The sequence below is a fragment of the Medicago truncatula genome, chromosome 7, assembly GCF_003473485.1.
Source record: "Medicago truncatula cultivar Jemalong A17 chromosome 7, MtrunA17r5.0-ANR, whole genome shotgun sequence".
Taxonomy (NCBI): Eukaryota; Viridiplantae; Streptophyta; class Magnoliopsida; order Fabales; family Fabaceae; genus Medicago; species Medicago truncatula.
The window spans coordinates 37175013-37191381 of NC_053048.1; the positions used below are offsets into that span (position 1 = coordinate 37175013).

The 16369-nt window shown below is 32.2% G+C and overlaps 3 protein-coding genes across 4 annotated transcripts; all 3 read right to left on the reverse strand.

Moving 5' to 3' along the window:
- Positions 1–3965: 3965 nt before the first annotated feature.
- Positions 3966–6226, reverse strand: LOC11410287 (seipin-1). The gene is made up of 2 exons (XM_003624127.4): positions 5569–6226; positions 3966–4858 (listed from the first exon to the last, which is right to left on the reverse strand). Exons 1-2 carry the CDS (start codon positions 6070–6072, stop codon positions 4160–4162), a joined length of 1203 nt encoding a protein of 400 aa, XP_003624175.1. The 5' UTR covers positions 6073–6226; the 3' UTR covers positions 3966–4159.
- Positions 6227–8144: 1918 nt separating this feature from the next.
- LOC11410288 (putative 4-hydroxy-4-methyl-2-oxoglutarate aldolase 2) lies at positions 8145–9738 on the reverse strand. 2 transcript variants are annotated; one of them, XM_024771500.1, is made up of 2 exons: positions 9551–9738; positions 8145–8885 (listed from the first exon to the last, which is right to left on the reverse strand). In XM_024771500.1, exon 2 carries the CDS (start codon positions 8868–8870, stop codon positions 8370–8372), a length of 501 nt encoding a protein of 166 aa, XP_024627268.1. In that variant the 5' UTR covers positions 8871–8885; positions 9551–9738; the 3' UTR covers positions 8145–8369. The 2 variants fall into 2 exon arrangements, with proteins under 2 accessions (XP_024627268.1, XP_003624176.1); XM_003624128.4 differs by having other exon boundaries at positions 9536–9715.
- Positions 9739–12325: 2587 nt separating this feature from the next.
- LOC11415814 (isopentenyl-diphosphate Delta-isomerase I) lies at positions 12326–16369 on the reverse strand. Its single transcript, XM_003624130.4, has 6 exons — positions 16101–16369; positions 14775–14830; positions 14110–14201; positions 13508–13610; positions 13195–13332; positions 12326–12907 (listed from the first exon to the last, which is right to left on the reverse strand). Exons 1-6 carry the CDS (start codon positions 16319–16321, stop codon positions 12654–12656), a joined length of 864 nt encoding a protein of 287 aa, XP_003624178.1. The 5' UTR covers positions 16322–16369; the 3' UTR covers positions 12326–12653.

Below are 16369 nucleotides of genomic sequence, written 5' to 3' on the forward strand. Positions count from 1 at the left end.
TACAATTTCAATGACGAAAATTATGATTAATTCACTAGTCTAATGTTGAAAATATGAAAATGAGATTTGTGATCATAGTGATACCTGAGAATTAGGAAGCATGATGGGGGATTCAAGCAATGCGGTGGGACTAATCCCAGGTGGTATTGTGAGACATGGTGATCGAGTTGCAGGAGAAACCAAAGGGGTTGTTGCACCGAAACTTATAAGCCCTGCGTTTATTTTATTGAAACCCCTTCTCTCAGCTATGCTTCTTTTTGGTGAAAAATCGACAAACTTTCTATCTTTTGCATCAGAAAAATTGTTGATTTCATCACCCCCACTTTTGTTTAAGTTGTTTTTGTTGTTGATGTTATTTTTGATGTTGTTGTTATCTTGTTCCATTTTTTGTGTGGGTGGTTGTTACAGTGAAACTCAACTAAGAAAAACAGAGAATTTTGACGTTGTTATGTCAATGTTGATGGTGAGGTTCAGCTCCAAAGCTCCATAGGAGTGGAGCTGAAACCAATGAAACTGGAAATTTGAAGCTTATTCTGCAATGTAAATCTCTATTTCACTCCATACAACACACACAACATGGCACCTCAAAACATACATAAATATAGTCATTTCGCACGTATTAAATAAAGACTATAAATTAAGAAAAATAATAATAATTTCAACCACACAAGTAAATTATATTTACACGTGATGGTTTAATATGTACGGTTTAGATGGTGTTTTTCATAACACCAATCAAAATTTTGTTTCACTTGTTGCTGTGGTGGTTTAATATGCATGTGTACGTGGTGTTCTATATGAGGAGAGACTAAGCAAATTTCGGTTTAATTAATTTCACTAAAAGAAAAGGAAAAAAAAGGCGTTATCTCTCTTTCAAAACAACCTTATCCTTATTTAAAGGAAATTTAACCATTTAGTCTCTCAATTTTTTACAAATCATAACAACCTCTAAAAAAATGTGAAATGAAAACAATACTTTGTAAAATAAATAAATCATCAAATATGATTTGACAGCTAACTTTTCTCCAAAAAATATAATTGAATTCTATCTTTTGTCAAAAAAATAATTGAATTTCATCTATATTGATAACTTTTAATATTCAGCATTTTGTTCTAAGTTTTTTCTGGGTAGATTCTTCTCACCTTTTTTTTGGTCAGATTCTTCTCACCTTTTTAATAAGGCAACATTCAATTTACTGTAAAATTATAATTGAATAATTTTTAAAAGTAAATAAAATATATACAACTTACCATATGTAATACTTTCTATGTATTTTTTTTTTAAAGATTTCTATGTGTTAAAAGTAAATAAAATATTTGACCCAAAGAAAAAATATATGACTACTGATAAGGTAAATCATTAATTTAGTCAAAAACACTTTTTGGAATAAGTTTTTTTTATATACCTTATTCTGTAAAGTGTTTTTTTTAATAAGCTTAATTATCTCAATAGTTAAAATATAATAAATACATGGACTTTACAGAAAAATTTGTTGACCAAAAATACTGTACATATTTTTTTTAATATACATATTTCTTATAAGCTAAAAGTATATTAAGAAAAGAGAACTTTTTTTTTTTAAAATAAAGAAAAGAGAATGTTAACAAGTGCCGAATCTACAATAGAGACAATCATTTTTTAGTATTTAAATGAATCTTACATGTGCATATCATTTATTTAAAAATAATTAATAGCAATACTTAATAAGCATTCAATCGGTTTAATTAAGCATCTCTAACAAAAGTTTTAAGGGAAATGTTAACCGGGGCACTGGTTAAGGCCTTTAAATAGTAATTTATCACGAAAATATGTATAATCAATGCATCGGGAATCGAAATATTTGACTTTATCATAAAATAGTTTCTTCTTTTGAAATCCTTAAAGAGTACATCGGGACACTCGTTAACAAGGCCCAAGTTTTAAATTGATCCTATTAATAAACACACATACATTGCAATGATTATTTTAATGGAAAATATAATGGGTCCCACCTAAATTTGAGGTGTTTAAATGAGATCTCATATTCAATAAGTATCCAATGAGGTATCTCATGGGTTCTCCAGCTCTTGGAATGAAGAGATTCTTCCATTAAGATAGTAAAAACATTTGTTAAAAATACTAAAAAATAAACTTTATTTGATAATTGTGTATCCAATACATTGAATTTTATTTTTTTTAAGGAATACATTTGAAACTTTTAAAATGAACTTTTTACACATAAAACTTATACATTATTTGCTCTTTTAAATGCTTAATAAGTGCTCGAAGAACATTAGTTAGCATAACCCGAAAAGAAAAATATCTAGGAACATTAAAAAGTGTTATGAGATGAAACAATTTGTAAATATATTTTATAAACTGAAACAAAAGTTAAATTTATCTATGTGAAGAAAAAAATTAAAAGGTTTAAGTAGTTATTAATTAAAATATGGGAAATGTTAACCGGTGTTCCGGAGCACTAGTTAAACCGGTGCCCAAGGGGCACAAGTTAAGGAAGCAAATATAGTAATTTTTTCATTAAAAGTTATTTAATCAATTCATTAAAAATTTAAAAAGTGTCTTTTTTGACTTACAATTTTTTCTTTTGACTTCCTTAACTAGTGCCCCAGGACACTGGTTAACATGACCCTCTCATTCCTCACGTGTGTTTATTTGAAAATATATTGGCCAGTAGAACAATAACAAAATGAATTAAAAATTAAAATACAAAAAATACCACTCAAACATTATCGTATTAAGTGGGATCAACTACATAAATTAAATTATGTCTAATGTTATACCTGAATGCGATTTCTCACTATCATTATGTGTCACTTCAAACACCATGGTCTTTTTGTACTTGAAGAAAAAACAATGCTAGCTTGGTAAATAATAATTTTTTCAAGGTATGGGGAAAAAACTCCTCATAAGTCGACCTGTAATGTAATAGAAGGTCCTGTCATGACTTCTTCGCCAAGCTATCACATTGTTCTCATTGGACGTGAAGGAGCACCCCAGGCCTAGATACTATCACTAACGATCAAAAGAATAAATTCTAGGTGAAGTTTAGTATGGGAAAGGCTAATTTTTCCCACCATGGGAAAGTTAGTTTTTAACCATTAGATCAAACCAAGAACACATCCTTACCATACTCCCTCATCACTAGATTTTGTAATTTTATTATTTTAAAACTATTTTTTAAAAACAAAAAATATATTTCGAAATTAAAATAAACATTTAAAAAAAAACTTAATTTTGGAAATTAATTTTCCAAAATTTTAAAAAATATAAATAAACTTGTTTTCAAAAAATTTAATTATGATTTTCGAAGATTTAATTTTTGTAATTTTCAAAAATTAATTTCCATATTTTTTTAAAATTTTTTTATTTCGAAAAAAATGTAAAACCTTACCTGAAGGTGAAATCGAAAATTCTTCAAAGTTTCGGAAAATCATAATTAAATTTGAAAATTACAAAAATTAAATCTTCGAAAATCATAATTAAATTTTTTGAAAACAAATTTATTTCATACACCCTCGTGCAACTTTAATTTCCATCATTAGAAAGTTTATCTCTCTTCCTTGATTGGTTCCGATGAATCATACTTTAAGAGAAGACAACTTAGTGTACTAAATAGTTGGCCAAGTTTGATGACATTTTAGTTGGCCAAGTTTGATGAAAAAATGTCGGACATCATGAAATTGTGGAATTTCCCTCCTACAATGTTGGATCTCATTTTCCTTGTTGATTCTAGGCAACAAGTTGCTTAGTTTTTCTCGTGTTTTTACTTTCCCTCTCATAAAAAAAATGTGTTTAACTTATATTCCCAAAACAAGGTTTGTGCCTCCCACCCAAAAAATAGCTAAAACTATCCATAAGGTTTCCAAGAGGGACGTTGGTGATACAATACGCAGTCAAGAGTATGTACCCATGCCTATTACCCACACTTTAACAACAAAAAGACAATAAATAACAAAAAAAAAAATATCACAACTTAATTAAAATATGATCGAAAATCTCTTAAATCAACGTGTGAGATGTTAACTTTACTTAACATAGATACAGGAACAGCTTAGACACAAACTTCTAATTGACCATTGATCATATTATTATACAATTAAAAAAGTATACTCCAAAAGCAATTTATCAACCATTTTCAAAGCAACTAAAATATACCCTTTAACCTATGCACACTGATTCAGAGTCCTCAACATCATCTTCAACAGCAAGACTGGTTACATCTTCTCTAGTAGTCGTCATGCTAATACTAGAAGCCTCGCCAATTGCTTCTGGCACACCAACACTACCATGTGTCAGGATCGTCTTTCTCTTGCTTCTGCTAAGTCTCCATTTCCTCAACAACTCAGAAACTTCACTCTCATCTCCTGATAAATCTCCAACTTGTAAGTCTTTATGTTCTTCACTTATCACTTCCCTCACCCTTTGCTCACTAAAAGTTTCTTGTGTGACAAGAAAGATGAGTGGCCTGTAACAATATAAGAGAAGCATAAGTAGCACGATGTACACATATAATGACACCCAAACATAGAAAGTCCACTTCCAATTTCGAATTAACTCTTTAGCCCAAGGTAAATGGGAGTTTATAACAATTTCAGCTTCATATAGTTGTGGAAGAGATGAAGTTCCTGCTCTTGGATGCAGGGTTACTCTTATAGCATTTGTTCTTTGATTTTGTTCCTTGTGCCTCAATATTTCTACATTGATTTTCTGAGTCTCGGCTGAGATTCCTAGCACCAATGGCACACCCATCATAACTGTCCTTGCAAGTCGAATCGGTGAGCTTCGAAACCTTAACATGCATGGGTGGCTTGATTTTGCTATCACGTTTCCATTTACTGATAGGAGCTCTGCTGTCAACTGTAAAACAAATCTTATTAACTCTTAAGGAAAAAGAAGCTGGGTCAAGTTTATCCATGTTTGTTGTATTGTAATCATTGATCACATATTTGTTTTTGTTTCTTTTTACCTTCTATATTCTCCTTGTTACACAATTTGAAACAAGACTTTAAAATAATCATATCCAATTGATTCATCAATTCTAGAGGCAAAAGCTCCAAATTTTAACTTCAATTAGTTCAACTCACTTTTATGTATTCAACTCACCTTTGCTTCAAAATCAATTTTTGTAACCGCATAACCAAACACACATTAAGAAGGTTGACACACTAATAAAGAAAATGGAAGTTAATGGCATAGTTATTATTAACAGAATCATAAGATAGTTCCCTTGACACATTACTAAGGACTCAGTAGGGCTGAGCTAGGATAATTATCAGCATTCAGGACCTACGAATTAATGACAAACAATAATTATGTAATAAATTGCATGAAATCAAGCATGTCCAAGGAATCTAAAACATATGTATCTCCCTGCATGTCTAAAGATAACTCCCTAAAAAAAGGAAATTTATTATAACAAGAACATCTTCCCTGATGGTTGTTGGCATTTTACACAAAATTGCATTCTCCCCTCATTATATTGGCACTAAAAAGGACAAATTCATTCAAAAACCATATCACAACTCACATGTGTAATTCAATGAAATCTGAGAGACAAAAACGCATACCTGAAACACACCAAGCTCCCTATTGAAGTCAGATTCAGGCATCAAGAGGGACAAAGAAACAGAAAATGTGTGACCAACTGGAACACGTATATGCTTTTTCTTAATATAACCCCAAGCAGCACTAACTCCACCATTAAATGAAAATACAGCTGTAGGATGAGCATCAGTGTAATCAAAATACAAACTTTCATTAACAATGACAGGTTCCTCCACCCAAAACCGAACCAACCCAACACCAACCACAGAAGCCAGAATCAGAACAAAGAACAGAATCATACACACATATGCAGCACTCAGAAAACAAAGACCCAGTTTCTTAAGCAATACTATGCTACCATAAGCTATTTGTGAAGGAGCATTGTCTTTGGTTTGCCCATCATGATGGTAGGACTCAGATGTCACTGTCAGAAGTGAGTAGAAAGGGGAAAAGACAGAGGCCATGCTGTTGTAGAGTAAGTCTGCTGGTGTAGGCAAAACAAATGAGTCTTTTTGGTTTTCCCCCATGGAGATGGATAGTTAAGTTTCATAGATAAGATAGCTAAAACTGCAGTTTAGACTTTAGAGGGAGAAATTAATAAAAATTAATAAGAGGCATGAGACAGATGCAATGTTGTTGCATGCTGTGGCAGAACACAACACGTGTCTTTTGCATGAGAACAAGACCAAGATGCCGTGGCAAATTGGCAATTTGCATGAGAAAGAAACATATTGATATACTTGCATGGTTTTTCTATTTTAGTTTATTGTATATTATATACTGGGTACAGCAAAGTTGGCTTTTTCTCTGGGCTTCAATGTTGAGTTTTGGCCTTTTTTTTTGGTAAAAGACTAAAAGCCCTTCATCAACAAAAAAAAATTGATTCACACGATTATATACCTATCTAATGAAGCTGCAAGATGAATGATAGGATTATCTGCTTCATGGTCAATTTTTTGCACCAACTTAATCAAAAACAAACATATTCTGAAATTATAGTACTCCATCAGATTATTGTTTTTGTCAATTTCCTGCATATGATTAAAAGCTCTTCTCTTCTGGCATTTCAGGCAGAGAGATCAATCACAATAGTTTGAAGAAAACAGTTATAAATTTGAACCACAAACCACACCAAAATTGTCGCCAAATCCTAACACACACTAATCATTGTCATCAGCTTAAAAGAGAGTCCCTTGACATATTAACCAACTCATTAACTATAATCATGCCCAACAAAGTGAATCCTTATCAAGAACTCCATTCGTCACATCTTGCGTGAATTTTCATCACAGCAAACTTCAGCGATGGAGTTCCAAACTGCAAGCTTGTCAGGCATTTCATCAAATATCTTGTATTTTGGTTCACCAAAAAAAGTCTCAGAGGCTAAAATTAGTTAATAAAACATTCACTTTTCTCAGCTCATTAGGGTGCCGTTTTAACTAAGAACAAAACCTAAGAGCTCATACAAGGACAGTACTATAGAAAAGTGGTGCCTAAGCCATGCAGTTTGACAGTACAAAAAAGTTTCACATTGCTTGAGATTTTATTTTTTTTAAGAAGAAATTGCTTGAGAATTGAAACCAATAGCTGTGATGATGACACAGAGAGTGTGATGGCACGAGATGAATGTCCGTTTGAATAAAAAATTGATCCAAGTCACTCTCAGCACACAATTAGTTTTTTTTACTACCTTCAGTATGATTGTGACGCCTCATTTCTTATGGATAACTTGAAAAGAGACTGATCAATTGATCACTTGTCCCACATGTATATAAAAATAGTATAGTGTGCCATTCAAAAAAAAAAAAGTAAAAATAGTACAGTATGAGAATCAGGCACGAGAGATGTTTAGGAATTTTACAGCTGCACGACCGACAACAATGGCTGCCCTTCAAAAGTAATGAGTTTGGAATAAAAAATATTTAGTGTGACTCACTTTCTACCCTGTAAATCGTAATGGTCGCAATGGGACAGATATTTAATATGCATAGAACACAATGCATAGCATCATCTTTGATACCTTTCCTATTCCATGTCCAAAAGTAGTTAAACTTAGAGGCAGAATCACGTTGCCTCATTCATTACCCCAAGGCCAAATCCCCCCTACTGCAACTTTTTAGTAATATATATAAGATAAGATAATTTCGCATCTCAGGAAGATAGACTTTACAAAGGAGTAGGAGTATAATTTTTATGTATCAGCAAAAAACAAAACGAGTTATAACTTGTAACAAATACAAATTCATGTGGTAAAAATTCATGCACAAGGTTTTGTTACCGTATGGTAATGAAGCAAACGGCTCATCTCTAACTCACTCCCAGTGGCTTGTCAACTAGAAAGATAGATCTAAAAATGTTCCATCAGAAATCCTTAGGATGCTGCTATGTGGAAATAAGAGACAAAGGAGAGATGCCCCATACCAAATTTATAACGCACTGATACCGATCTTTCCTTCATTTGGTTTCTAAACTGCAACATCATTCTACGGCAAACAAAATACAATACCATCGTTTATTAAAATATGGGCATGTATATATTTTGCATTTGGATCTCTCTGAACATAGTAACAGATGCAACCATTAACACAATCGCGGAGAGTGAAACAAAAAAAAATGTTCTCATGACAGCAATTCAAAACAGAGATAAAGTTGGTGTAAAATGGACAAACAATCCAAACTACTTTCATTATCATGGAGACTGATAGTGTTACAATTTTGTGGAAGCTAGGAAACTAGGGTCAAGAACACAAAAACAGAAAGTACTACACCATGATATGTCTTGCCTGCCAATAATAAATATATAGGCCTTACACATGAATTGAAATCAAACAGAAAGCTCTGTTCGAGAGATCAGAATTCCATCGGTGTCTGCATAAAGCCATTCCCCATCACCGATCCTTGTCCCAGCAATAGTTATGGGAACATGCTTTTCTCCCATACCTTTCTTATTGGCTTTCATGGGATGAGAACCAAGAGCTCTCACCCCAATATCACAACCATTGATCTCATCCACATCTCTTATACATCCATTCACAATGATACCTGCCCATCCATTGTTCTGTGCTTGCACCACAGGATTACCTCCCAATATTGCACAGCGCAAACTGGCACCCCCATCCACAACAAGCACTCTTCCATTGCCTTTCTCTTCAAGAAACTCCCGAACCAGGACATTGTCTTCAAACACCTTCAAGGTAACTATAGGTCCGGAAAAGACCTGTCTTCGACCATAAATCTGAAAAATTGGCTGAAGGGCACGGAGCTCCCCGCTCAAAATTAATTGAGGGTTCGCATCACACACTTCGGCAGTGGTAACCAAGGCCATTTTACTTCAAGGAACCTGCAACAACACACATTAAAAACACTTTCAGATTCACAAACGAAATTGAAGATTATGATCGAATTTAGATAAAAGAAAAGAAATCCAGAAACCCATAGGAAAAATATACTAAAAGAATCCTGCAATACAATAGCTTCTTATACAAATAGAAACTAACTTTTGTATCTCAAATTTCTCATTTTTGTTTGATTTCAATTGTTTCAATTTCATACACAACTATATACTTTGTAGAAATTGTATTTATGACAAAGCACACCTGGTTTGTATTACTGTTTATATTAGAAATTGAAATCAATTAATCAAACATATAATTGATATGAAAGCATGCAAATCATAACGTTTGATCTCTAATTTAAGAAACATTTTCATAAGCAAAGAATTATAAACTCAAATCAATTTGATTGGAAAAACTTAATTACACATGTATGTATGTATATATGATATATACAAACTAGCTTACATTTGCATATAGGAAAAGCAGGAATCAAAAGTATATGGTATGATAAATTCATATGAAATATAATAGAATTAACGTCATGGTGAGTGAATAATATATAGAAGAAAAGGAAAATAAGAACAAAAGAAAATCAAGTAATTATAAATTGTAAAATCGAAAATCAAGCTATCGAGATCTATGAAATGATTTGTACAAGAGATATAAATACCGATGGATGAGAAAATGGATCTGCAAATTTGAATGAAAATGGAAGAAAGTGTCACGTTGAGTTTGATTGCGAAGTTGATACTCCGACCAGATTTTGACACTGTCTTAAAGTAGAGAGAGAGAGAGAGTCACGTTATCAACATTCAACAGCACAAATGTCTACCTCCCACTTGAAGAGAAGAAAAAAAAGAAAACTAACTATTCATTTTTGGGTTAAATATATTTTTGATCCCTATAAATATGTCAACTTTTCGTTTTAGTTCCTCTAAAATTTTTCTTTAACTTTTAGTTTCTATAAAATTTTCAATCACTACTTTTGGTTCCTATTTTTAATTTAATTTTTTTATTTTTTTAATGAAATTATGCCGTGTAAAATATTCTAAAAGAAATTCCTAAAAAAAATTAGATTTTTTTAACATAACACAAATTAAATATGAATTTTTAACCATAAAAAATATAAAAATTCATATTAAATTCATGTTGTGTTAAAAAATTATGAATTTTTTTTGAAGTGATTCTTATAATATTTTGAATTTTTCTGGAAAATTTTATTAAATAATATGAATTCTACATATGAGTTTACTTTGAAAGAGGAACCAAAGTGAAGATTGAAAATTTTATAAGGACTAAAAGTTGAAGGAAAATTTTAGAGGGACTAAAACGAAAAGTTGACATATTTATATGGACCAAAACGAAAAGTTGACATATTTATAGGGACCAAAAACATATTTAACCCTTTATTTTTTTATTAAATTATTTTATTTCAAATTTATTATTGTGTAATGAATAATTACAATAGGTTCTATTTATCAAATTTTCAAAATAGTTTTTGATCATGCATTGTGTTAGTCAAAATAATCATCATAACAATTCTTTTCATATAAGAACTGATATAACAATTTCTCAAACAAAAAAAAACTGATATAACAATAAATAAATATATTGAGCGACTGATATGATAGAGTTAACAGAGTATTTTAACATTATAAACAATTTTAACTAACAAAATTAACAGTCGATGACTATTTTAAATTTTTGAAACATTAAATAATTATTATGACTATGTTATACATTCAATATATTAAGCGCCAATGGCATTTCACATGGTAAAGCATAAAACTTTCCCACCATGGGACAATTGATTCTTACGGCTAGATTAATCAGGCACACTGATCTTATTGTAGTATGCTCACATCATATCTCTTTGTACACTTTGTCTTCAACCCATCTCTTCATTTCGCCAACACCAAACTCAAGTCAAGTCAAGGCTCACATCATCATACTCTTAAAAAAAAATAGAATATACACTTTCATTATCTTCTTAAACCCAAAAGTTTTAGAATCTTAAACATATAATCTTGGTCATTGTTCTAAATCAAACTAGTTTTAACCCATTTTTTAAATCCATTCATCTTCGACCCATTTTCATAAATAAATCCAATAAGCTTCAACCTTTTTTATGGAAGCTTCAGAAGTCTTTTGCTATTCACGTTTTGGGTTTTTTGAGAAATTTGATTGATACTAAGCATTGGGTTACTGAAGCTTTATCATTTAATGAACTTTTTTTATTGCAAAATAAGGGGCTCAAATCACAAACAAAAGTTACATTTATTTATTCTCCAAATCAATGGAGTCAAAAAAATGAAAGATTTTTAAGTTTTAACACATGATGACATTACATGTTGAATAGAATTATTTAAGGTTTAATTCCAAACATATATGATTTTGTCGATTTTTCCAGATTTTAGGATATTGAATTGGTAACATATAGAATCAATCTGGTTTGGAGATGGATATAAGTGGTTCTTCTGCAAATTAAGGCATTGTTTGTTGTGTTTGGGAATTGAAAATTTGATAAGAAAGGGATTTTTGATGCTGGACAGTGAAGAAGAATCAATGAATGGGTTGAATCAAATCTTGTAAGTCTCATGAGTTCATGATCTTGGTTAATTTCTGATTTTCAGTAGTGAGGTTGAAGATAGGTCTCATGAGTTCATGATACTAAGGTTAAAGATAAAGGGAAAAAATATATGATGTAGATAGACCACAATAAAATTGGTGCACCTATTTAATCTAATGGTAGATATCACCTTTCTCATGGTGGGAAAGATTCACCTTTCCCATGTGAAATGCCACCATGAGGTTATATGTGTGCAATTGCATATGAGTTCAAATTATCACCATTCGTTGGATGGTCAATAAAAGTATGCGGGTTAAGAAAAAGTGTGCCGGTTGAAGAGCGGGAATCATTCGTTAGATGGTCAATTAATTTCTTTTTAAATGATTTTTATGAGGGAAGTGAGAGTGTAGAAAAGTTCACCAGGTAAAATTGAATCAGGTGTGACTTGATCAGGAGAATGAAGATTTGACAGGTTTACAGGATGATGAAGTTTAACATTTCTTTGCTAGAAAAATGGCGTTGAAGAATGGATGGGAATCAAGGAAGTTTATTGTTTAAGGTGTTGGTGGCTCGGTGGGTGTCTTGAGAAGGAGGGGAGGCTTAAAGCGTTGGCATGGTGGAAAGATTTATGGGTGTCAAAAGAGGTGTTGGGATGAGCGTTTGGAATTGGTTTGATGGTAATTTGTTAAGACCGGCACTTTTTCTGGTTAGACTCCACATGTGATCACAGAACATATACTTAAATAAATAACATTCTTAATTCCTATAATTAAGTTAACAGGACCCTATATTTTAGAGATGGAGGTGGTACTCTTTTTAAACTAAAAAGACGAAGTAAACAAAATTCCACCATCAGACAGATCAACGCCACCAGGATAATAAACTTAAGATTCAACACAATATTCCTAACACCATTATTATTATAAGTAAAAAAGATTCAAGTCACGAGCATCCTATTCATAACAACTTTAACCTTATTGAACATTCGCACGCATCCCAAAATCCTAATTCAATCAACAACAAAACTTTCTGCCAATTTTAAGATACACCCAGGCATTACTGTTCTGGGTATACTATCAAATAACAGAAACGACCAATGATATTATACGGGATACTACTTCAAAAACTTTCCTTAAACGGGTCTATTTTCTTTATTTGTATGAAAAATATCAACCCTTAATAGTTCGCTGCAAGATCTCTGGTTTTATGTCAACTTGTGAATTGTCTTCATGTCAATGACCTCCTTAAGGGTCCCTTGCTCAAGATGATCCCACCATTTAAATAAGAAATTGTCAACAATTAGTCTGAACCAGGGGGACAGCTTCAAACCTTCCTCACCTGCATCAGATTTCCTCAGCAGCTCCTTCAACTGATCACGGTTGACATATTTGATATCAGCCACTTCATCAGGATTTGGATTAACGTTAACATCCCGGACAATGAACAGCAAATAATCCACTGCAATCAAAGAGGGGAAAAAGATAAGTCAAAGCTAAACGTCCCTTCCACAACCATAAACTCAAAAACTTATCCTGTTAGAATTAGCAGCAGCATAGATTACGCATGTATACCGCTGGAATAAAAACATTGCAAAAAAGAAAAGTCGATTGGAGGAGCTATTAGTGGTGCATGTTCAGAATTATATGCTTGGATAACCTAAATTATCGTGCACCAATCCTAGTTGGATACTTAAAACAGCAAAAATCAGCTTGCAGTAAAACTTGGAATATATTAAATTAGCTTACCTTCATGCTCTCCCCATTTGCCATCAGAAGGTGCCTTATAAAGTATGCGACCCAATGGGGTGAACTGGTCAACTGGTACATCTTGAGCAAGAATACCGAGCTCATCCAACAGCTTCCTCTGAGCTGCATTTCTTACTCCTGGTAACACAAGGAGTAAAAATAAATAACAAAAAGCTACAACAACAAAGTACATCGTAATCTTTTCCACACACACACACACACATATACATATACATATACATACATATATATATATATATATATATATATATATATATATATATATATATTATAAAAGGTAAACAGTTTATACCAAGGGCATTCTCTTCAATAAGCTCAGATTCTCGGTACAGTGGATGGCTACAGCAGGTGTTAGTCCACACAAGAGGGAATGTCACCTTTGTTGAAGAGCGTTGCTTCACCACAAAGAACAAAAAATCTCACTCAATAAACAGACATATAAGAAAGAGTCTACGACATGAAAACATGCATGCGTCATCAATCATCATAGAGATTTATTTCGCCAAACAGTCATTCAGAAAGGGTAACACATTGAAACATCAAAAAGAAACTTTTTCTACATGAAAGTTAGCAATTGTTTCCATTTTTTTATCCTTAACAAATGCCACTTGTTATCAAGACCCAAAAAAAAATAGCAGTTTCCCCTTTCAATATTAAAACTTGGTCTATAGCCCACCTAGTGATTTGAATGCAGATGTAAAACTAAAAACTCTCTAATCAGTGTCTAAAAAACACTATAACAATAATATGAAATAAAGATACACATGAAAACTATCACAACAACCAAGCTTTATCCCACTAAGTAGGGTCGGCTACACGAAAACTATTAAAACCAAGAAATTTGGCACACAAGGATAAATATATTATACAAAATATTATAAATAAAAAGCATACCTGAAGAAGCAACTCATACTTCGAGTTAAACAGGAATACACTGAAAGCTCTGTGCAGCAAATTTTCAGATTCAATCTTTTCCCACAAGTGGCCTATAAAATTGTTGAAGATCAAAATATGAATAAACCGGCCTATGTCCCAAGAGCAGTATTTTTACTTCAGGAAGTCAAAATCCACATACGCATCGGAAATTTGCTTTTTAATTTTAGATTCCCACACAACAATTTGATCAAAAGCTACTATTAATATATGACAAACAAAATTTAGAAGTTGCAATTCTTTTATGCCTGAGTAGCAGCTTATTTGCATTAAAATCAGTGATGAATTCTAGAAGATAATAAATTATTAATTTAATAACTCTTATCATCAAAATTTGTAAATGGAAAATTGACGATAACTTTGCAAACATGTAAAATGCATTATCTGAATACTGTGTACATAGGCATGGTCATGACATACATTTGTCATTTAAAAACCCTAAATCAATACACCTCATCTATATCATAACACCAACATATACAGACACAATAAATCAAAGAAGTTTATACTTTTAACACTGTATGAATTACAAGGTATCAAAGTACCCACAAAAAAATACCAACAAACAATGTGAATCCTTGCAATTACAAACTAATTAAGATTTCAAAAATGGAAGATCCACTTACAATTGTATTTGGATTCATGACCAACAGCACGATCATTCTCGTCCACTAAAATGCATCTGCAAAAGTTCAAAATCAAAGAAACAGTGATACATTAGTAAAATTTGAATTTAAGATATCTAATATAAACAGATCTGGAAAACTGAAGGAAAAAACAACATACAAACTTCTCTGTGAACTCACAAGAAAGAAATGTCAACCCTTGAATTTTTTTAGATTGAGATCCCAATGTATTTTAATCAAAAAACGATGAATACATAATTACATACTTTCTCCGGCAGTTATTGAACAAGCTTACGTTTGCTGAGCATTATCACTAGAAAATTACAAATTAACCTCGAAAAAGAAAAGTCATTTCCTAATACATAGACTTATGAGATAGTAAAAAACCAAAATTTCTAGATCTATGTTCTAAACTACAAAAGTAAAGGAAAATTGGAAAAAGGTCAATGGAGCCAAAACTTTAAATAAACAAATTGAAAATTCAAATCTTCTAAATAGCAATTCTTCGTGAAACAATTCAAGCTAATGAACGACATACATACAAAAATTACCAAAAAGCAGTAGCTAATTAATCTAATTGAACCCACACTCACACCATGCATATCAAAATTTTGTACGAATTTATGCTCCTCTATTTTTTCCCGTGAGTTGTGTTATTTGGACACACAAAATTCAACATCGCACAAAATAATCTCTCGATCAAGTTTTTTTTTTTTTTCCTTCCGATGTGAGAGAAAATAATGATTAAAAAATTTTAAACCCTACCAAAACCATATATCTATACAGTGTCAGATGTCAAATTTTGTGTTCCCAAAAGATTTATCTTTTTTCAATAACTCACATCAATTTCAATAAAAGGTGGAACTAGCGCCAGTGTAGTGTAAGGCGTACACCCAAACTACGAAACACCGACACATACATGGACACCATATATGACATCATTAATATTAATTTAACGAAATTGAAGTAAATGGATGTAATCATTGGATACCGACACGTTGCCAGTGCCGGACACACATTTAATCTGAAATGTAAGTTATAATTACACTTTTGTAATTTAGTTATACTTGCGCATATAAATCAAGCATCACAAATCCAATTAAGCAAAACAAAGAACAAAATAAATCAAGCATCACAAATCCAATTAAAGTCCAACGCCAATGAACTAAGACAAAAAACAGAAAAACCCCAAGAGTTCAATTTGTTCCACTACATGTTAATCCACACGCTTTGAATAAATAAAACAACAATTAAAAATAAATGAGAGCAATTACACAAACACATAGAGGGTAAATAAAAGAGATAGAGAAGGATAAAGAAACGAACTCGTCATCAAACATGAGACGGCGTTGGACGGCGTCCATGCCAGCATCAACAGCAGCGACTGGAGTTTCACCCATGGTTGACAGAGAAGCAGAGAGAGGGGCTTTGCGGCGGAAGGAAAGAGAAGAAGAACGAGATCTGAAAGAGGAGTGAGCGAAGAGTGCGGGTATAATGTTCCTTTTAAAGTGCCGGCTCAGAGTCGCGACGATTGAGGATTGTGCCATTTTCTTTCATTCATCAATCCTTATGTTAAATTGTACTAATTATTAATC